The following is a 23,011-nucleotide window of genomic DNA, read 5'->3' as shown; positions in this document are numbered from 1 at the left end:
GAGAGAGAGAGAGAGACAGAGAGAGAGAGAGAGAGAGAGAGAGAGAGAGAGAGAGACATAGAGAGAGAGAGAGAGAGAGAGAGAGAGAGAGAGAGAGAGAGAGAGAGACAGAGAGAGAGAGAGAGAGAGACAGAGAGAGAGAGAGAGAGAGAGAGAGAGAGAGAGAGAGAGAGAGAGAGGAGAGAGACAGAGAGAGAGAGAGAGAGAGAGAGAGAGACAGAGAGAGACAGAGAGACAGAGAGAGAGAGAGAGAGAGAGAGAGAGAGACAGAGAGAGAGAGAGAGAGAGAGGGAGAGAGAGAGAGAGAGACAGAGAGAGAGAGAGAGAGAGAGAGACAGAGAGAGAGAGAGAGAGAGACAGAAGGAGGGGGATCGATCCTCCGGCCACCGGCCCGCTATTTATCATCCCAACATGGCTGTATTGAGGTCTCTGGGGTGTGTGCGTGTGAGTGTGAGTGTAGATAAAGCAGTCACACACACACACACACACACACACACACACACACACACACACACACACACACACACACACACACACACACACACACACACACACACACACACACACACACACACACACACACACACACACACACACACACAAACACACGTGTGTCACCGTCCGACCTCGATTATTAATGACACCAATAATAATAACAAAGATGATAATGATAATTATGTGAAAACTAACAATAATTATAATAATTTCAATAATCATAATAATAAAATAGCAACGGTTTATGTGATGAATAGTTATCATATCATTTGTGTTTATTATAGATTATTATTCTGGTTGCTGTAACATTCTCACATATTTCTGTCCTTTTTCTTTTAAAGCAACGTTTGTATTATTTAAATGTATTATACTCTCTAGTAAAGTCCCATTAAAGAGTTAAATGACATCATGTGCTCCTGTTTTAATGAAGAGAAGGTTATAGATTTAAAAACAATAATGTTTTGTTCTGTAGAAGAATCACAAACATTGTAAAGTCCTTTAGAGCAACATGTGTGGTTTTGGATTATAAAAGTAAAAATGTCTCGACTTCTTTTATAGAGAAAAACTTCAAAACAACAATATGGACAATAATAGTTGGAGATAATTAGATCAGACGGTTCAATAAATCAATAAAATGTCAAATTTAGTGACTTTTTCTTTTTAAAAGGTAACTCCGGTGATTTAATGTATCACTTCCATAAAGTTTAATTTCAAAAAGAATGGTAGAACTCAAAGCATTCTGTCATTTAGTCCTTAATGTGGTTCAAACTCTCAAAATCCTTGGATCCTACATTTCCCATAATGCAGCTGGATGGCATCTTTTCATTAGACCCTCAGTCTCTACTTCAACATGTGAAGCTGAGATTACCCCGATGACCTCACTATGACATCATCAGGGTTATTTACATTTTTTCAGACTACAATGACACAATGAGAGTTTAGTTATTGTCTCATTTTAATCTGTGAATTAAAAACACTGTAAATCAATATGGGATTGATATCTTTTTAGGTCGCAGATTGATTTTTAAATGATCCATTCTGACATATTTAAACCTCAAAATACAGATAAATATCCAACACATAAGCAATAATCAAACTAATAGAAATGTACTCAATGTTATGTAGAAAAAGTAACCCTAACCCAAATGCAGTCGTAATATTTAGCAGCTGCAGGTTTAAAGTCTTTACATTATGATAAATAGAAAAGTGAATCCATGTCATCATTTCTTTGTTTTTAAATGAACGCAATATTCTTAAAATTAAAACTCTACTTACAACTTTAAGAGAAAGTTTAAGCTACAAAAATCTTATAAAAATAAAATAAAAAAATTGCTCTACTGTCACTTAGAAATGGAGAATAAAACAGAGCTTGATGTTTTTCATTTATTGAATTTAAATCCTATTTATTTCTTTTAGAGAAATAAAACATGTGACTGGAAGTTATCAGACGAATGGGACAAATTGTTCTTTGATACAAAAAAACCACAAATCAAATCTCATAAATAACATCTGGCAGTTTTATTGTGATTTAGTGAAGACATTAAAACACACAACACACACACACACACACACACACACACACACACACACACACACACACACACACACACACACACACACACACACACACACACACACACACACACTTAAACAACTTTCCATGTTTTCCGTGTTTAATGTTGGATAATGACACAAAGTGGACCGCTGACAGCAGAACCAGAACATATAATGTATAGTCCAGCATGTCCTGTGCTGTATTGTGAGATTAAATCACCACATTTGACAACTTTTCTTAATTTATTTAGTTGTTAGCGGCTCCAGAAGACGAGAAGTTTAAAGGTTCACTCAAACTGAAGTAAACACCTGCAGCTCTCTGTTTAAGGAAATGAAAAAGCAACAAACATAATCTAGAGTGGTTCCTCTCAACCAAAACCTTTCCATGATTACAAAGTTTAAACTTAATTATGAATATCTATATTTTCTGATCGGTGCATCAGCTCTACTGTCACTGAGCAAAAAGTCTGTAGTTTTATATTCCATAAATTTATATTTTGATTTTGAGGATGGTGTTAAACTCATTGACAGCTGAGTTCCCATTAAAAGCCTTAAAAAGTTTACTTTCTTGGGATGCTTTTACTGTGAAAAAAGTTACAATAAGTGCTCATTTTGAACTAAAAGCAGAATATCATGAAGTTACATTCTGGGATTTCTTTCTAATAGAGGGCAGAACTGCTCCAAAACAAGCAAATACACAAATATTATCCCCTTACAAATCATATTGTGTCACCTGATGAATGTTCGTCCAATATTCCCTGTCTTTTATCTCTGTTTTTGGTCTCCTCCACCTCCTATTTAGCTGTTTAAAGCTTTATCGGCACTTGTAAAAATACCCTAAAAACAAAAACCAGGAGCTTAAAGAGGCTCAGATGCTCTGCAGAGCTTTTGTCAGTTTACAGAAGAAGAAAAAGGAGTGAAGCCTCGCTGTGTGGTCCGTCCTCATCTGGACTCACAGCTGTGCTGGAAAACAAACGCGGTCATCAACATCAATAGTCTTCATGAAGTGAGACGGTTCTGTTGAGGAGGAGTTCAGGAGTTTGTTACGGAGACGCGACCTTCTCACTGTTTGTGAAGGCGACTAGTCGGGAAGCTTTATTTCACTCTGACAGTTAATCACTCAGGATTAGGACTCATGTAGGAAAGGAAAGAGGCAACATTTAGGTTTCTAATATGTTATAAATGGTAAATGAACACCTGTATTTTTAAAAGTAGAAGTTTTGAAAGGATACAAATGTTTGAAATCAAGGTTTTTCAGTCAGATAAACAAAACAAAATCCTGATTTTGTTGCAACAAAATAGTAACAAAACGTCCCACAAGAGGTTTTTTTAAGTGTAAACGTGGTCCGGCGCTCAGACTTCAGAGGCGGAGCGGAGCTGTCTAAACACTGGCGATGGATGTAACAGAATACTGAGTCTGAATGATGGGCGGCGAGGAGAGAACGCCATAACAAGTTCACAGCCAGTTCATCAGTCTGAGGGAGAGGACGAGGACGGAGGTTTACACGCGTTTACGGCTTGAAGGCCGAAACCAGCAGCGTGTTGTTTCTGTTACTGGTGTAGTACTGGATGATGTACTACATGAATGTAAATGGTGCTTTTTAGTAACTTAGTCATAACAAGTCTGAAGCATGAGCTCGGACCCAAGAAGACTTTAAAACCAACATGAAAAATGTGATTTTAAATTATTCATTATAGATCGAAAAAACAAGGTAAATATCTGAAAATTATGAAAACAATTTACTTTAATCCAAATCTTTTGTTCTTTATCAATAGATGGAGTTTTAATAATTAAGATTTATTCATCACGTTGTTATTTTAGTCACATGAAAGCCACAAGATATAACTGAAAGCTCCAGAAAATGTCTTGAAAGTGAAACTTTAAGAAGTACATTTCAGCATATTTAGTAAAAGTTCTACTAGTAGTATAGTAATAATACATAAATAATATTGGGAGTAGTACAAGCAGTAAAGCAAATACTGTATACACATACTGCATATAAAGAAACCAGGATATATATTTGGAAATAGATATAAATACAGTTTTCTTAAATGAATATTTATATAAATTAACTGTAAATTGCCAAAAAATCTTAAATTAAGAAATTGAATAAATGTATGCAAGTATATGTTTGTCAGTATATAATGATTGTTTTATTTCAAAGTGTATTGCACATCTATTTTTCAAGTGTGTCAATAAAAATAGATCATGTGTTGAAAATATATTTTAGTAGTAGTAGGTTAATTATGATCATTTTCCTTGCTAATATTTCCTTTAGTTTGTTTCACAGTATTTTCAGTATACAGAACAACAGAAACATGTTTTTCAACAAATACTTTTTTAATTAACAAAAGAGATGAAAGTTCTCACATGTCTATTGTACTTTACATAAATAAAACATACAGAAATTGGTAAAACTATGTTTTAACTATTTTATTAAAAAAATATTTTATTAAAAAAATAAGAAAACAGTGTGTATTTGTATGGTTTTGCAGCAGCGGCAGCATTAAGTGAATCAGAGCTCCAGTGTTTTTGTGAAAACACAACAGATCAGCAGATGTTTACTCCTCATGTCATCATCAGTTTGAGTCTGAACTCCTCTTCATCGTCTCCTCCTCCTCTCCTCCTCGTCCTCCTCGTCTCTCTGCACTCCAAACTTTTCTAATGAAGCTGTGAAAATAATCAGAGTGTCGTTGTGGACGGACGATCACAGCTCATCTACAGCTGACACTGTTCTGTTCTCTGTTCTCAGTGCAGACTGATTTAATGCAGAGAGACTTTATTCTCTGTGAGAGAGAAGATGTAGCTCAGAGAGAAGAGATCTGTTTGGTTTAGGTTTCAAACACCGTCTGGATCTTTAAATATTAAAGTAGTAATTTCACTTTTTTGTTTTAGTGTCAAAACAATAAACTTCCACGTTATTACTGGCTTAATGATTGTTAGCATTCTTTCCAGAGCTTTCAGATACATCTCATGTCTTTCTCCTGCTGATGAAGGACATGAGATGTGGCTGAATGCTCCAGAAAGAAGATGATAAAGAGCTATTGTGTAAATCAGATTTACATTCAACATATTCAGATGTTCTTTAAAGTGCCAAAAGGATGAATATATATACAGACCAATCTCCACGTTTCTGCAAACCATGGTTACGTGACGCGGTGTATCAAGTGAACATCCTTGAAAGTTTCGTGATATAATAATGAATATAAACAGCTAGAAAGTCCACAAAGGTCAGGTCAGACAAACACAGGACTTTCACCCAGAAAACCGCTGTTCTTATCTTGTGTCAAACAAAAAGTAAACGTTGACTTTATGCTTGTGACGTTACGTTGTTATACGCTTGTTAAGTAGTGTTACGTAAGAAAGTCAGCTAAGGACCGTTGCTATTTAATAACGCCAGTAACGGTTGTTACAATAAGTTGCTACGTCACATTGAGTTATCTTGTTACGGCGTTACGTTGTTAAGTAAATTTACATAATGTTGTTACGTTACCCTGTTGCCTTGTTACATTGCTACGTTGCGTTATTTGTTACATTGTTACATTGTGTAATGTTGTTACGTTGATAGGTTGATGAGTTACGTTGTTACGTTACGTTGTTACATTGTTGTTACATTGTTACCTTGTTACGTTGTTACCTTGTTACCTTGTTACCTTGTTACCTTGTTACCTTGCGCTATTGTTATGTTATTATGTTACGTTGTGAGGTTGTTAAGTTACATTGTTACGTTACCTTGTTACGTTATTATGTGGCATTAATTGTTAAGTTGGTACGTTTCATCTTGTAACCTTGTTAGATTGTTACGTGTCGTAACGTTATGTTATCACGTCTTTAGGTTGTTACGTTGTTACATTATGTTGTCATGTTACGTTGTTGAACCAGAAACGTCGACATTAAACGTATCCATGGTTTGCAGGAGAAAATAGATAAAGAAGAACAGTTTGTGGTTAAAGTTTGCCCAAATTGTTTAATTTGTATCCTAAGTTGAAGTTTCCACCTTTAGGAATTCTCTTAGTTTCAGTCGAGCCGTAAAAAGGACTTCTTCACATAAACACTTTTTTTCTTCACACAGCTGTGCGGTTCATAAATACCACAGTCCCATTAAACACAGTGTTCCCATTACTGAACACTGTACTTGAACTGGTCTGAGCCGTTTCCAGATAAAGTGAAGACATTTTTCCCATTTACTCGACCGTGAACCTGCGTTATGTTCTGTGGTTTATAAATGACAGTAATGTGCTTTAATTCACTTCCATCAATCACGGTGTAAAAGAAGCCGTTGCTCTCTCAAACTGCGGATATTTAATTTTGGGAAAAGCAGAAAAAAAAGCAACATTAACATCCTGTTCCCTTTGCTTTGTGGGAGTTTTGTGTCCAGATAATAATCTCTCATTATGTTGCTGCAGTCAATTAACATCCATTACTGTCAGACTGCATCTCTGAGTAAATGTTGACACTCGCTAATTCCCAGCAAAACGCTGCTCGCCACATTTAACCTGGAACAACACTGCAGAGGAGAGAGGAGGTTTTAGGTCCTGCTTTCCTCCTCTTCCCTTTTTATTCACTTTAAGTTTATCGCTTTATCAGAAGGTTATTTTACAAGACTAAAAGAAAAACTATACTTTAAAAGATTTAAATTATCATTTAAATCTCACTTTTGACTGAAAGCACCAAGAGAAAAACAGTTCAGTTAATGAGAAAGAGCTGTAGATTACAAAAAGTACAAAAGGCGCCAGTAAACAACGTTTAATCCCAATAATCACTCTACCATTTAATACAATTACTTTAATCAGTGTTTTTACATCTAGATTTTTATTAACAAGGTGTTCGTAGGTCATTAAAAGTCTTTAAATATCTGAAAATCAAGGTCAGTGCTGTTTTTAATTCTTTAAATTAAAAGAATTGCTGCATAAAAGACAAATATGTCACAATAAAGACTCTTGAAATAAATAAAAACATGTATGCAAACAGTGGCTGGGAATAAAATAACAAATCAAAATATTCACAATAATCAGACTCGCTCTTAAAATCCTGCAAATTATTAAAATCACAGACTGAATTCAGGCCGTAAACACATCATTTCACTTTTAAAAAAGTACATTTTGGACATAAAGTTTATGTTTATAAATCCTATGTATTTGATATGAATGTTGTTTGGTAATAATCAGTGGCTCGTCCCTGCAGGTTGCGACATGTGTGCAGACAACAGGAACGGCGAGTGTCCGATGCACGGCCCTCTTCACTCTCTGCGGCGCCTCGTCGGCACCAGCAGCACGGCGGCGCCCGTCACGCTGCCGGACGTCCCTGATTGGCTCAGAGATCTGCCCCGAGAGGTGAGACTTCCTGTCCGTCTGCTGGCTGCATGACTTTTAGATTTTACAATGTTTTAAGGAAGTTGTATTAGAACTTTTACAAAGTCAGAGAGAGAGTGAAGGATGCCAGACAGAGAGACGGAGTAAATCAGTTGTATGAACATAAATATCTGCCCCATAGGAGAGTTTTATTGACCTCTATGTACGTTGTGTTTTTACAGGTGTGTCTCTGCACCAGCACGGTTCCTGGTCTGGGTTATGGGATCTGTGCGTCTCAGAGGATCCCTCAGGGAACCTGGATCGGCCCGTTCCAGGGAATCCCTCTGCTGCTGGACAAACTGCACTCTGGAGCCGTCAGGAACAGCAGACACCTGTGGGAGGTAAGAGGGGCTGTGGGGTGCAGTGTGGACTTATGGGTAATGTAGTGTTTATGTTGATGCAAGCTTGTGTTCAAACTGTAGTGTAGTATTGTTCACACACAAGGAGGGAGTGAAGGATGCTGGGAGACAGAGAGAGGGAGTGAAGGATGCTGGGAGACAGAGAGAGGGAGTGAAGGATGCTGGGAGACAGAGAGAGGGAGTGAAGGATGCTGGGAGACAGAGAGGGAGTGAAGGATGCTGGGAGACAGAGGGAGGGAGTGAAGGATGCTGGGAGACAGAGAGAGGGAGTGAAGGATGCTGGGAGACAGAGGGAGGGAGTGAAGGATGCTGGGAGACAGAGAGAGGGAGTGAAGGATGCTGGGAGACAGAGAAAAGGAGTGAAGGATGCTGGGAGACAGAGAGAGGATGAAGGATGCTGGGAGACAGAGAAAAGGAGTGAAGGATGCTGGGAGACAGAGAGAGAGAGAGAGAGAGAGCTGGGAGAGAGAGAGAGAGTGAAGCATTCTGGGAGACAGAGAGAGAGAGTGAAGCATTCTGGGAGACAGAGAGAGAGAGTGAAGCATTCTGGGAGACAGAGAGATGATGAGTCCCTTGGGGTCGAGCTGTAAAGTCAGTCAGACGTCAGTTGGCCGGACATCAGGCTCTCTGCTGTTGAGGGGGAGGAGGGGTGAGGAGTTTGGGCTCGGCTGGGGGGGCGGCGGGTGTCAGAGGTCAGAGGTCAGTGAGGGGGCGGGGCATGCAAGACATCATAGGCCAAGTCCAGCAGCAGTGAATAGCTCATCATATCAGGAATGTGTGCTTCAAACTGAAAAAGAGTTGAGTTCACTGACAGCAGGATTTTACAGTTTTCCTTCTACTGTCACTTTCCAGCTGTTAGAGCGTCTTCAGCTGATGTAATGTGACGTGTAAGCGGTATCAAACATAACGGGAAAAAGTTTCTGAAGCGGTCCGGTTCAGTTTTATTTTGTGAATGTGTTGCTACTGTTTTTGACATGTTTACACCAGGAGATAATAGAACAATGGACACCATGTGTTTTTTATTTGAATCCAGACTCTTTTCCATTTTTATTTATATTACAACTAAACCAAAAACAAAGTAAATCTTTTTTATATATATAACATCCTTATTTTTCAAGAATTTAGACTTTTCTTTTTTGCAATATTTGAACTTTATTTTCAATAACTTTTCTTTAAACTTTTAACTCTTTTCTTGAAATCTCTGGGTGAAGTAAAGTCATAATTTGCTAGAATTAAAATGTGAATATATAACCATTGTTTTTCAGTTCATTAGTCAGACTCTATTTATTCCATAACTAGATTATAATATAATTAGAAAATTATATGTGTAAGATTCCCATTTATATTCTCTTCACACTGGATTTTAGAAACTTTATGTATTTTGTCTTTCTTTGTTTTTGCTGCTTTGGAGATAAAGTGACTTTTCTATCCAAATTTAATATAATTTAATCATTTAAACATTTGAATTAAAATGTATTTAGCTCAGGAAAAAACCTATTTCTTGCCGTAAACAGAGACTTTTCCTCCAGAGATGGTGTAATATTAAATAAAATCTATGTGCAGAGTGTAAAAAAACATCTATTAAGGCTAAAAAACACAACTAGATAAATGTGTGGAGGTTTAAAGTTTCTTTCATAAGCATAAAATCTGAGTAATCTTTGTCCAGTTGTTATTTGGACCCAGCAGAGTGGAGCAGCGACCTTCTTTGGGGTCGCAAACCACCCGTTGAGGCCCCTCGGCCCTGGAGAACCGCTCCTCCGATCCCCGGGCTCTAACCATCGGCACATTATCGGCTGAGTCCGGTCATTAGTTCTATTGATGGAGCAGATCCCATTAAAACCTGTTAAACTGGCTTATTGACGCCCCCCAAAACAGGAAGTGATGTTTGTCCTATAGCCAATCAGGGAGCCGCTGTCACGATGTCTATGGTGTCCAGGAAGGGACATTTTTAATTAAGACACTCACCGTTACGTCTGGGAGGAGCAGAGGAGGTTTATCTGGTGCTGCAGGACTTTACGGGTCGACACATCGATCCTCTGAGAGACGGAGCTCAGGGTTCGACTTTATGGAATATAGAAATATATATATATATCCTCCATGATTTATATATTAAGTTTAGTTTAGTGCTAAACCAATTAGTTAATTAATTAGTTAATCAATTGACAGAAAATGAACGGGCAACAGTTTCTGGTAATTGTTCTGGTTCCAGTTTCTTTAATAGGAAGATTTGCTGCTTTTCTCTGTTTATATCATAATAAATTACATATATTTGGATTATTTTGGACATTTGAAGTTCTGGAAATGTTGACAGATTTTTTTTCACAAATTTCACCATTTAACATAATAAAACATCTACTTATTTTACATCCTAATATTGATGGAAATAATTTCTTACTGCAACCTAAATGCAAATGACTTCTCTTTCCTGTTATTAAATGCTTCTTAAATGAAATGTGCTCAAGTATGTAAAGTTTATTTACTTAGAGGCTTTATCAAAACAAAAGAAGCAAAAATTGAAAACTACTCCTGAATTTAATTTCTTTTTGACGTACAAAACTATCATTTCAATTGACAAACATTACATGTGGAATCCATGGCACAATTCAAAATAAGGTGGGACACTAGAAGGGGCGGGGCTTCACCTCTCTATTGAGTAACATTTCAGTAAATATTCCCACTTGTGTCTGATTAAACGTTTTGAGGGAAAAGAAGAAAGTTTCCCCGAGGATTGGAACTTGTGACCTCCTGGTCTGAAAACTTCGCAACCGTCCTGATAGAGAAGAATGTGCAGCACAAACAGAACAAACATTGTGAAGTTTAAGCTCTGACCTCGTCCTCTTTAGGGGTTTTTCGTTTGGACAGTTATTGGTCGAGCACAAACATCAGAACTTCAGAGAGGGGAAAGAAAAGAAAACTGCTCAGTTTGAGGCCAAATATTTAGTTAGTGTTGGCCGTTAATGAGCCTCCAGAGGATTCAGGAAATTCCAAAACGCCTGTTGGTATCTTGGCTTTTTCTTGGCTTTTTTTTTTACGTCTTAAAATCGTACGTCTTTGTGTGTTTTCTAAGTTAAACTGCTGCTTCGTCTTGACGCGTCTGTCCGTTTGTGTTCGTCCGTCCGTCCATCATCGTATTCCCGCCGCATCCCCTAAAGAATTCCCATTGACTTTAGTGTTTTCAGTGGTTTGTGGTCACAGCGTCCAGTAAAAGCTCTGTAATGTTTTCTTGACTGATGTCACTATTCAATGTTTGTCTAACTGTCTGTATTCTGGGTTTTTATTAAAGGAGACATTGACGTAATCGGTTTGATTACATAATCGTTGATGTTTTTTTACGTCGAAATTACATGTTTTTGATTCCAGTGAGGCGTTTGACTTTTTATCGATGGAACTTTTGAATAAAAGCAGTGATGTAATGCAGCGGTTCAGAGGGGTTATGAGTTTATCTGAAGGGTCTCTGGAGGTCCAGACTCATGGTTTCAGTGATGCACAGACGTTAATATGAATAGAAGTGAATGGGTCTGTGAGCAGGTTCTACGATGACCACGTTTATATGCAGCAAATGTCACGTTCTTTTATATATATATATATATATTTCATTGATAATGAAACTGAATATTCCTCTAATATTCCCATTTAAATGTACTAGTGGATATTCAGATAAACGGAAAACAACCCCATGCTCCATAAACAACCAGAGGCTCCATGACAAAAACATCAACAAATGAAGAGTCTTTGGTGAAATCAGAAATGATTATCCAACGTTGCTGCAGACCAAACATTCCGACTGCTTTCAGCTCATGTTGTGTCCGACCTAAACCACAGATCAGAACAGTAGTTGGGCCAGACCTGGACCCCAGAAAGTGTGAACCACAAACCTCTTTTTTGGGGTTTAAATAAAACTCCTTCTAGCTGACATGAAGGTCAGACTGCGTCCACCACAAACCTCCACTCAGCCACCGATCTGTTTGGTTAAACCCACTCGGTGAGTCGGGTCAACTCAGTTCATTCCTCCGCTCTGTGTGACATCACCCTGTAGGCATGGTAACCACGGGAGGTTCAAGAACAAAGAATGAGAGGTTTTTCTTTTCCATCAGGAATCTTCATGTTAGAATAACACAGTGTGTGTTTGTGTGTGTGTGTGTGTGTGTGTGTGTGTGTGTGTGTGTGTGTGTGTGTGTGTGTGTGTGTGTGTGTGTGTGTGTGTGTGTGTGTGTGTGTGTGTGTGAACATGTGTGTGTTGTAGTCGGTGTGTTTTGACACAGTGATGGAGCCGCTGGTTGTTTCACATGCTGTGATTAGCTACAGTACAAAACGTCATTCCAGAGCTTTGAAACCATCTCTAATAGCTCAATAAAATGTTCAAAAGAAGGGTCTATTATTTAGTAAACATGGACGATAAAGTGTATTATCTTTTGCTCCATTTATGTTGTCTTCTGGTGGACATTTTCTCTGTTTTGGCGACTGTCTTCATAATGTTTTCTACAATGTATGTTGTATATTAAGCCTTCTTTATCCTCATGGTCCCAAAGTAATGTTGGGACAGGTTGTGAAACACCCGGTGGTAATCAGGTCACGTCTTGCCAGTTTTGCAGTTTGAATAATGAAAACCGCTAGGCATTAATAAAGTTCTAAAAAGAAACTTTTCTTGACAATTGCGAGTGACAAATAATTGTCTTTGGATTTTAGAGACCCACAGATATTTAGCGATTGAGGCTTTTGAGAAGTCTGAAGGGTCAATCCAGGGGTATCGATCCCCCAAAGACCCTTCATGTTTAACTCACCTAGAGAGTGAGTAAATGACTTCTATTCTGATTGATGTCTGAGGGCAGGCCGAAGTTGCCCAAGTTTCTTTTGAGGGTTTGTTAAGATTGGCCAGGAGGGTCATTGGTGCAGAAACTTAAGAGTACTTTTGGTGGCGGTACCTCTTGTGGGAGTATGTAAGTCCTTGTGGTGGTGGTACTGAAGGTACCTCAGTCTGGGTACCCCTGTCCTCTTGGTGGTGGTATTTCAGTGCGTTGGGTGGTGGTACCTCAGTCTCATGGTTTGGGATCAGGGTCGGTTATCTAAATATTATCCGTTTCTCTGAACGATTCCTTCCTCCTGATTTATGGCTGCTCGCTGAAGACAGTCTCACGTGGTGACGTGGTTCTCTGGATGTGTGGAGGTCCAGACTGTTGGTCTTGGGCATGACGGCGGCGGCGCAGCGTGATGATGGCAGGAAGTTTATGAGGCTCACTGCTGAAAACGACAGCTTGTGATTAAGGAAACTGAAAGATTTGGGCGACGTGTCACAGACAGGATGAATGAAGAACCGTCGCTCTTTATTTTGGTTTTATTTAACCTTCATTTCACCTGGCAAGTCGGCTATGAACTCATTCTGTGGTGACCGGAGATTTAATGGGATGGATGTGGGGAGTTTGTATGAACGGTGGGTTTTCTCTTGGTTAAGATACTGGAAGGGAAGAGGAGGAGGAGGAAGGAAGAATGGATGGATGAGATAAAAGAGGAGAAACTGAGGTTAAAGAGCAAAAAAAAGGAGATAAAGCTTTGATTTAAATCAGGCCAGGAGGGTTTGAAAAGATTAAAACTACACATTTTAGAGAATGTTTTACCTAAAAGGAATTTAATGGTTTTCTTAATATGTTTTTTCTTAATGTCGACAAATCACTTGAAAAGACCCAAAACAACATCATGTTGTCCGTCTGACTTCCTGTCTGCGGCTCTCAGCGCTAAACCCATCGGCTCCTATTGAAGCAAAGATCTTTACATTTTGATCAAACTTGCAGAAGGTATAACAACCCAAAAAATCCTGTCAACCCTGTTTGTATATTAATTAAACTTGCTGGTCTAAGAGATCTTTTATATCTTTAAACTGATTAGCATCCAGCCTTAAACAACCCGCCTTTGTTGCAGACTTACTTCAGTATTTACATTTTTTTCCCATGAGCTGTTCACACTAATTTGTCCATCACCTGCAGGAGGAGGAGGATGAGACACACTGAGATTAGGAAAAGGTGAAGGAGAAGGGGAGGAGGGAGGGAGGAGGAGACACTGTGAGATAAGGAGGAGGAGGAGGAGGAGGAGGCCGATGAAGAGAGAAGATAACAGTAGAATTAGTGGAGTTTCATTGATTAGCTGTAGAACAGAAGCGTAGGAGCATTGATCGGCTCTCAGGAAACAGTTTTACAGGATTTGGACTGAAGAAGAAGAAGACGAAGAGGAAGACAACAGTGTGTTCTGTAGAGAAAGAGGAGAAGAAGAAGACAACAGTGTGTTCTGTAGAGAAAGAGGAGAAGAAGAAGACAACAGTGTGTTCTGTAGAGAAAGAGGAGAAGAAGAAGACAACAGTGTTCTGTAGAGAAGAAGAACCTTTTTTTCTATTTCTGATGTTCTGTCTGCAAAAACAGCTGATCGGTTACCGATCATCTTTACACAGTTTGAGGTTTAACGTGTTGTGATTTGTTGCATTATATGAACAAGATAATCAATCAGAAACTACAAAACACCATCCTTTTATTGGTCAAAGCAAAGCTGAGACTGATGGAGGGTAATACAGTGGAAGTGGTGCGTTCAGGTGCCGGTGGGAAGCTTGGACGTCTGTCTTTGATAGTTTGCGCCCCTGTTTGCTTATCACTTGTTTCTGGTCCATCAGGTCGACACCAGAGACGTATACGGCGTCTCTACGTCACTCCTCCTCAGTCCATATATGGTCACTTCCTGTTCACTGGTTGCAAAAAAACAAGATGGCGCCAGCCAAAATGCCGAACACAAGGCTTCATAACATCAGTCCACAAACCAATGGGTGACAAATAATAGTCTTGTGATTGTATAGACCCCCCAACATTTCTTTTGTATTTCTCACACTGGTCCAAACTCACAGAGACATTTTTGGCTGAACTTGCTCTTTGAAGCAGTCGCTGTTTGACCCTCCTGCACTGTTAGCATTTCATATAGAACCAGCTAGTTGAATTACACACAGAGAGGACCAGACAAAGTAAATTCATCTTTGGGGAAACACCTTTTTGGGGGGAGTTTTGTTTTGTTAAAGTACTTATTTACCTTCTTTGCTTTAGAATCTCTAAAAAACCCACACCTTTCGAATACGTTCCTGTGTGTGTGTGTGTGTGTGTGTGTGTGTGTGTGTGTGTGTGTGTGTGTGTGTGTTTGTTTGTGTATCAGTGAGGGAAAGTGTGGTAACACCTTGGGACACGATAACTCACAGCTGCATCAGTGACTTCCTGTCTCACACACATCGGCCTCTGACGGCCGAGCGTCCATTTACATGCCGGAGTGGCTTCAGAGCTGCAGTTAAGTGTTTCTAACTGATAACGGAACCGCATTCCTGTCTGGATACACACACACACACACACACACACACACACACACACACACACACACACACACACACACACACACACAGTATCTCCGTAGCGTCTGCTCGGTCCAGACAAGGAGAAGATTTACTCTCTGTAATGAGGTCAGAAGGTCAAAACACTGTCAGTAAATTTCAGACACACTTTCTGTCTCTCTCTCTCACACACACACACACACACACACACACACACACACACACACACACACACACACACACACACACACACACACACTCTGTTGGTTGAAGTTGTGCAGATCACTCACCAACAGCTGTCACTCAGAAATAGAGTTTGTTTGGAGCTAAAACGCGAAATTACTAAATATTTTCATCTCAGAGCTCTAAAAGAAATGTGAATTTTAGGGAAACATTCTGAAGAGTCAAACATGTTTTAGTATTAGTTTGTTTTATTCAGTGCTTTTACTTAAAGTTACTACAAGCATTTCATTCTGTGTTGATTTCAGCGGTCCCTGTGGACTACAGCTTTGTGCAGATCCAGGCTAACTGTTTCCCCCGTTTACAGTCTTTGTGCTAAGCTAAGTTAATAAGGCTGTAGCTTATTTTTCATCTAAATCTCTCTTTCTTTCTCGCCAGAAAGAGAATAAGCATCGTGTGTGTGTGTGTGTGTGTGTGTGTGTGTGTGTGTGTGTGTGTGTGTGTGTGTGTGTGTGTGTGGACAGTGACAGAGCAGTAAGTGAAGCACTGACAGCAGAGATCAATGACTGAAAGAGAGAGCTGTAATCCACCCTCTTTGAAACACACACACACACGGCTGTCTGTGTGTGTGTGTGTGTGTGTGTGTGTGTGTGTGTGTGTGTGTGTGTGTGTGTGTGTGTGTGTGTGTGTGTGTGTGTGTGTGTGTGTGTGTGTGTGTGTGTGTGTGTGTGTTAATCCCCCCTCTTACCTCCAGTCGTCTGGTTCTTGTAAATGTAAAGAGGCAGACACAGATCAGACTCTGACATCGTCCACTTCAGGTTCACTTAAATCTAAATGATCCGTTTCATTCTACTTCCTGTTACTCTGTGGCGTCTCCATTAAACCTATAGTTGATATAAACATTTTTACATTTTCTGAATATTGTATTTAAATCAGTGATTGTTTTTTTTTGTTGCATGTGACGCCCCCCCTCTCTTTGTCTCTCACCTTGTTTCTTTTCTACCAGTCGACGGTCCAGTAAAAGGTTGAAATGCCCCAAACATATTTTAAATATTAAAAGAAAAGCACATGAATCCTGATTTCCTTTGAAATGTCCCTTTAAGATTTCTTCAAATTTTAAAAAATCCTTTTCCATTGTTTCACGTTTATATTATGTTTAAGATAAATATACAAGCACCATGTTTTTATATGGCTGCTATGCCTCATTTTTATTTACTGTCCAAAAATTAGCTTTGCACAAGAGTTTAAAATACATTTCAGAGGTTTAGAAAAAAATAAGTTATTTATGTTTGACACACCAAATAATTCTGCAGAGTTCAGCAGAGTTTCAAAAGTATTAATATTAATCAACGAGGCTCTTATCCTGCAGCTAATTTTAAACATTTTGCATTTTCTAAAGAAAATGTTGCTTGTGAACAAAAATATACATTAAGGATTAAATGTGGTTCTGTGCACGGAGAGCAGAGCTGAAACAAATACTCAAATACCAAAATATTAATCTGCAACTATATTTTAAGAATTGATTAATAATCATTTTTTCAAGTTAAAACTGGTTTCACTGGTTACAGCTTCTCCAATGTGAAGATTTAAGACTGTTTATGTTTATTTTCTTGTTTTTGAAGATGTCACAATTGACTTTATGGAGTTGTGATTTTTTTACTACTTCTTAACATTTTCTTGCAAACATTTTACAGAAAGATTTTTAAAGATATATCAGATTAATTTATGATGCAAATAATCATTAGTTGCAGCCTCAGTGTAGATTAAATACTGTAGTTTGAAGAATCACTGAAGCTATGATGTGTGGAAAAGAGTCCTCTGTCCCGCACAAACTAAGGGTCAAAAAAGGAAATATTTATTGAGTTTTAAAGAAACCAAAGCTGTTACAAAAAAAACAAAAAAAATCCACTTTAGTTGGAGAAACAACAGGCGGAGCTGTGAAGTGAAGCCAACAGCCTGGAAGTGTTTTTGCAACTTTTTCTAGCCGTTGAACTAAACAACGTGTTGTATTTGGCCGTTAGTCTCACAGATGGAATTTCACAGCGATGGACTCGATAAACACTCAGAGACCAAAACGTCTCTGACAAACGGCACCGAGCTGAAAACCAGCTGCTGCTCACAGAGCTGCTCCGTCAGCAGAGGGTCACTTATTATCACTATTATATGCATATATATATATATAAAAAATATATATATAAAAAAATATTATTAATAATAATTATATGTTAAAATATATGTTAAAATAAAATAATAATAGAAAAATATATATATATATTATTTAATTTTTTTTTATAAATATAGATTAACATATAATAATTATTATTAATATTTTTTTATATATAGCGCAAAGACAACATATCGAGATATGAACTGCAGGCATCGTGACAAAATTCAGAAATTCCCAAATAATTATTTGAAAGTTGAATAGATCTGTCAAATTTGAAAATGCTCATAAATATTTTAATTCACTTATTGATTTATGAAGCTCAGTGTTGTTGTCACCTTACTTCCATAATTTAGAAACGTCACTTCTGTAGTTGTTTTAACCCAAACGACAATCATTTCCTAAACCTAACTAAGTAGTTTACCCTGAAGATGGAAGTTTATTTTGAAAAGACTGTATTTAACGAAGAACAACACGTGTTGCTGGACTTTTGTAAAAAAAAAAAATAATGCTTGAAAAATGAGGAGTAACTTATCGTAAGATATCATACAAGAGGATATATTGCACAGGATTGTAAGATTAGGAACAATATTTATGTCTTTATTACCCCTAATAACCAGCTCATTAACAGTGATTACCAATGAAGGTTTGATTTTACGCTGATTTACTGCCCCCTAGTGGTGAGGAAATACTAAATATGGCTTTAACCTAACGGTGCACAGTTTTTTATAACCACGTATTTACTATTATCATGCTAGATTAGAGTTTGTTTTTCTTTAGATATGCTTATTCATGATTCATAACTTCTATGTCTGGTACAACCTCATAGGAATCTGATCTACAGTGATTAAGATGATAAAAAACATGACCTTTCACAATGTTAAAAAAATCTGTTTCAGCCAAGCAGGCCACCTTCGGGTGCTCCTGCAGGAACCAGAGTTGAGTTGAGAGTAAAGTGGAGGCTGCTAAACGTGCTGCGATCTGTTTAAAATAGACGTCAGTGACAAATGGCTGCGAGTAACAAAAGCTTTAAACAACAGCGGAGTGCAGCGGTTTCACTCCAGACTGAACAAAACACACCACACACATGTTGGTGTTATACGAGGACCCTCAGAGATCAGCAGACCTCCTCTAGTCCATTTACTTCTAGTGACTTTTTACATAAAAAAGTCCTCTCCTACCTAGTACATAGCACATTTATGAACTACAACATTGAAATGATCTTAAAGACAAATGCTTGTTTGTGAAAACATGCACTTGTTCTGCATAATGAGTACTTTTACTGGTACTTCAAGTACATTTTGTGGATATTAGGCTACTTATGTACTTTTACTTCAGTGATATTTTGAATTGAGGATCTTTACTTATATTTATAGACTTAGTGTTTTCTACTTTTACTTAAATAAAGGATCTGAGTACTCTTTCCAACACTTCTTAAATTATTCTTTGCAAAATACAACTCAAAACTCTCCAATAAGTGATTGGTTTGTGGATCAACATGAAGCTTCTTTTTCTTTTTTTTTATTGCAATGGACCCTGTGGAACTACTTGGACCAGAATCAAATGGAAGTTTAATACAATAACTTTATATACAAACTCAAAAAACAGTAAATCATGGTACCTTTATGTTTTTCTTTAAATAAAACAAACAAAACTACATAACTAAAGTGCTTCTGGTTTCCAGGAGGTTTTTGAATGGCAGAAAACAAAGATTACATTTTGTTTCTTAAAGAGACAGTCCATCAATCTTACATATTAAGACTCACTATAATGTCTTCTGTAATCAAGAAGCTAGAGAGATGCATTGTGGGAAATGTAGGATCCAGTCTTTTTGAAACTTGCCTCATCAGTCTTACAGATATGTTTATTTTAAAAACTGTTTTTGTGTTTTCTGTCTGTTCGTGCCGTTCTTGTGAACACAATATCTCAGTAATTTGGAGGTCAAAGGTCACTGTGACCTCACAAAGCACCTTTTGGACCATAACTCAAGAATTCATATGTCAATTACGACGATTTCACACAACGGCTTAACACGATAAAATGAAGTGATGACTTTTTGGACGGACATGGATGTTAACTGCTATTTCAGTAATATCAAAAGGCTTTTTCCAAATCTCCTTATGGTTTATGTTTCATGTTCGTGTATTTTTAGACCTTTAGAACTTGTTTTTATCTCTGAGACGCTGGCAGGCGGGGCAGCGAGGCTTTATAAGCCGGTGTAAATCAGGTTTGTTTAACGTTTAACACCCAGCAGCCCGTAATAACCACAGCTTCAGCCTCTCTGAGGAGAAGAGCCTAATGATCTGTTACAGAGGCTTGTTTTTAAAACATTTCAAATCAACGGGAGTTATTTCTGTCTGTTGGAGCGGCGAGTGCAGCGACCCTGACCTTAAACGGAAACATCAACACGCAAATATGTGATGAATCTAAAAAATATACAGATTTTTGACTTTGGCTTTTCCATAAATATTCCTGTACCAACTACAGTTTTACAGTTAAACACTTAAAACTAATTCATGGGTATGAATACTCGGTAACATAATCGTATTTATCTGAAGCTTGTATATGTTCAGCTCCATGACATAAAACTGTTTTGTAAATCTTCTCTTTCCTTTAAACATTTATATTGACAGTCGGGTAACTTTTTACAAATTTGAAGTGTTACTGGTGCTAACGTGAAATACTTTACGTCCTCAAGTGAATATTGTAGGAGTGATATCGAAAGGATTTCAGATGTGACTTCTTTAAGACTTTAACCCAAGCCCCAACTCTGCAGATCTATTATCCATATATCTACAGTATTTATAGATCAGAGTTTTTGTATCTTTTCCTTTTTCAAAACACAAACAGAAAAATAGAAAACATACTGCAGCTACAGACATTCATTATTAAAAACAAATAAAAAAAGAGCAATGATATGATAAATAAATGTAAAAAAAAAAGTTGATGTTACACAAATGACATAAATGAATAAGTAAATGAAAAAGTTAATAAATAAATACATAATTAAAAAAATAAATATATATAAATAGTATAATATATATATATAATAATATATAAGTAAATAAATAACTAGACAAGTAAAAAAATAGAAATAAATAAATTGATTAGTAAATAAATAAATAAGAGAAAATAAGAGAAATTTCTTGTTTTCTTCTATTTTTCAAGTTAGTGCTATATCGTAATATTGACACAGTGTCACAAAGGCCCTTTTCTTTATAGTTTGACTGTCTTTAAATTACATGTATACACTTTCCATTTTAACTTTTTTTTCATATTGATATTTTATTTCCCCAATTTCATATGTTCAGTTCCCTACAGTAGGTAGTGTGGAAAATGTAGTTAATTATTAACTAGCTAACGGCTTCTTGTTCGTCTAATTTCATGTTTTCTCCAGGTTTTAACCTCTTAAAATCCCAAATATGATAAAAATGATTCCATGTCAATGTAGTGGAAGAAAATGTCGTGTTTTTTATTGCTAGGTTGCTAGCATGCTAAATTCTGATTAGCATCAAATGCTACGATGCTAAGGTGGCCGTTGACCAGTTTAACTGTTAAAACTGTCGTCAATTTGGAAGAATAATGAATTTTAATATTATGTGAACATGATTAAAAAAAGATTGTGCTGTGGAAATGTTTTCAAATGGAGAAAACTGTAAATATATATTTTTTGTATGGAAATTGGTTGTGATGTATACTCTGGTTGAGGCCTTGCAGTGGGAATATGGATATTTTATGTTATTTGTAATGATCTTAAAGCACAACCTTAATATTTCATAACCTTCCTGCCTTGCTTCAGTGAGGTGGCTTTTGTTGCCAATTTAGGATCCCTATTAAAATATATACAATTTAAGGTATTTATTTTGTAGTGTGAATAATAATGAAGGGAAGATAGTTGATCGTGCTTATTCCTTCAAATGTATTTAAAGATAAAGTAGCTTTGGTCACATCTTTTGGACTATTATCTCTTTACATTTCAAACATTTTTATACTTCATACTGTGGACTTTTGCACATTCCTGCACATAACTATACAGCTCTTATATATATTGTACATATATATATATTTTTAATAATATGTTGTCATATTTTACTTGAGTTTTCATTCTATATTTATGTTTTTTGACTGATGAACTGACTGTTCTTTCTTTTTGATTTTTAATTTTCACTTACTATTGTTATGCGCCAAAATACCAAGACATATTCCTTGTTTGTGAAAACTTGCTTAGACGTACCATAAACCTGATTCTGATTTGGCGATTGAAAGTAAAATATTCTTGCAACTATTCCGATAATCAATACATTTTTTCTGTCATGTTTTAAGTTTATGTTTCCAGACTCTCAAATGTGAAGATTTGATGGTAGTTAAACATATCTTTGGGTTTTGGAGAAGGAATTAAATCGTTGGCACTAAGAAATTGTGATCTTAATTTTTGTACAGTATTTTGACAGTTAATAAAATAAACAATGAATCTAAATCAAACCTAATATTTAATGGATAATTAATATCGAAATGTATCATAGAGTTAGTTGCAGCTTTTGTCACTTGCATCTAATGTTATTGCCCTTTACAGATTAAAATGTACCTAGAAATCCCATCACTGTATATGTTTCTTCTAACTGTAACACTGTTCTTTTCACAGATAAACAGGGCATAAATGCCTTTACAGTACTGAATGGATCATAATGAGCAGAGCACTTGTTCCCGTATATGTACTGCTTTCAGGTCTGACCCTGTTTATCTGTGTGTTCCAGATCTACGATGCAGAGGGGACGTTACAGCACTTTATTGACGGTAATGATCCCAGTAAGTCCAGCTGGATGAGGTATATCCGCTGTGCCAGACACTGTGGGGAGCAGAACATGATGGTTGTACAGTACAGGTAAGAACCAGTCTAATTCTCTCAGTGACATTTGGTGGGTGTTTGTCATCTAAAAATCACCACCATGTTATACCATGATAAAACACATATTTTACCACAGCACAGTCACATGATGGACGGTCCTGGAGGCACTTAATGCTGTGTTCACACCAAACACAACACAAAGAGTTACTTAAGCTGTATGAACCCAAAATAAACCATTTTTATGGGATTTAATTGAAGTAAACAGGTAAAAAGGGTTGCCGAAATTACTACATAATGATCCCAATTTGTAAAAAGTCTGAATTCAGGCTTTGTTAGTTCTTCAAGTATCAACTTTTCAAATTCTTGTTTTCTGAATGGAGCTCGGATCCATCGGTGCTCGGCTTTACTAACATAGTAGCTGCTCCATCAACACTCAAAATAACGTCATATAGGCGTAAAAACAGCAGCAATGTCAGTGTTTATACCATAGACAGTCTTTGGTTTATACGCATACATTAACATGAAAAACTCGCTTCAGTTTGGTGTGAACACAGCGTGACACAAACATATTGCAGAGCACATTCAGCAGTTATCAAATTTCAAAGTTTCTTTCTTCTCTTGATTATGGCATGTATCTACATTGTGTTCTTTTACAAGAATCGTCTTTTATTGCACCAAACATGATTTGTAGGCTATTTAAACATTAAACATTA

At 37.1% G+C, this 23,011-nt stretch overlaps 1 protein-coding gene across 1 annotated transcript in view; it reads left to right on the top strand.

Moving 5' to 3' along the window:
* prdm6 (PR domain containing 6) overlaps positions 1-23,011 on the top strand; it is a 74,965-nt gene that overhangs the window by 3,611 nt on the left and 48,343 nt on the right. Inside the window, exons 3-5 of the mRNA XM_054610914.1 lie at positions 7,235-7,383; positions 7,584-7,742; positions 22,207-22,334. Of these exons, the coding sequence (XP_054466889.1) occupies positions 7,235-7,383; positions 7,584-7,742; positions 22,207-22,334 (436 nt within the window). The remainder of the gene's footprint in view (positions 1-7,234; positions 7,384-7,583; positions 7,743-22,206; positions 22,335-23,011) is intronic.

Source organism: Anoplopoma fimbria, chromosome 13, assembly GCF_027596085.1.
Source record: "Anoplopoma fimbria isolate UVic2021 breed Golden Eagle Sablefish chromosome 13, Afim_UVic_2022, whole genome shotgun sequence".
Lineage (NCBI taxonomy): Eukaryota > Metazoa > Chordata > Actinopteri > Perciformes > Anoplopomatidae > Anoplopoma > Anoplopoma fimbria.
Note: the sequence above shows the minus strand (reverse complement) of the source record. Positions and strands in the feature narration are given on the sequence as shown.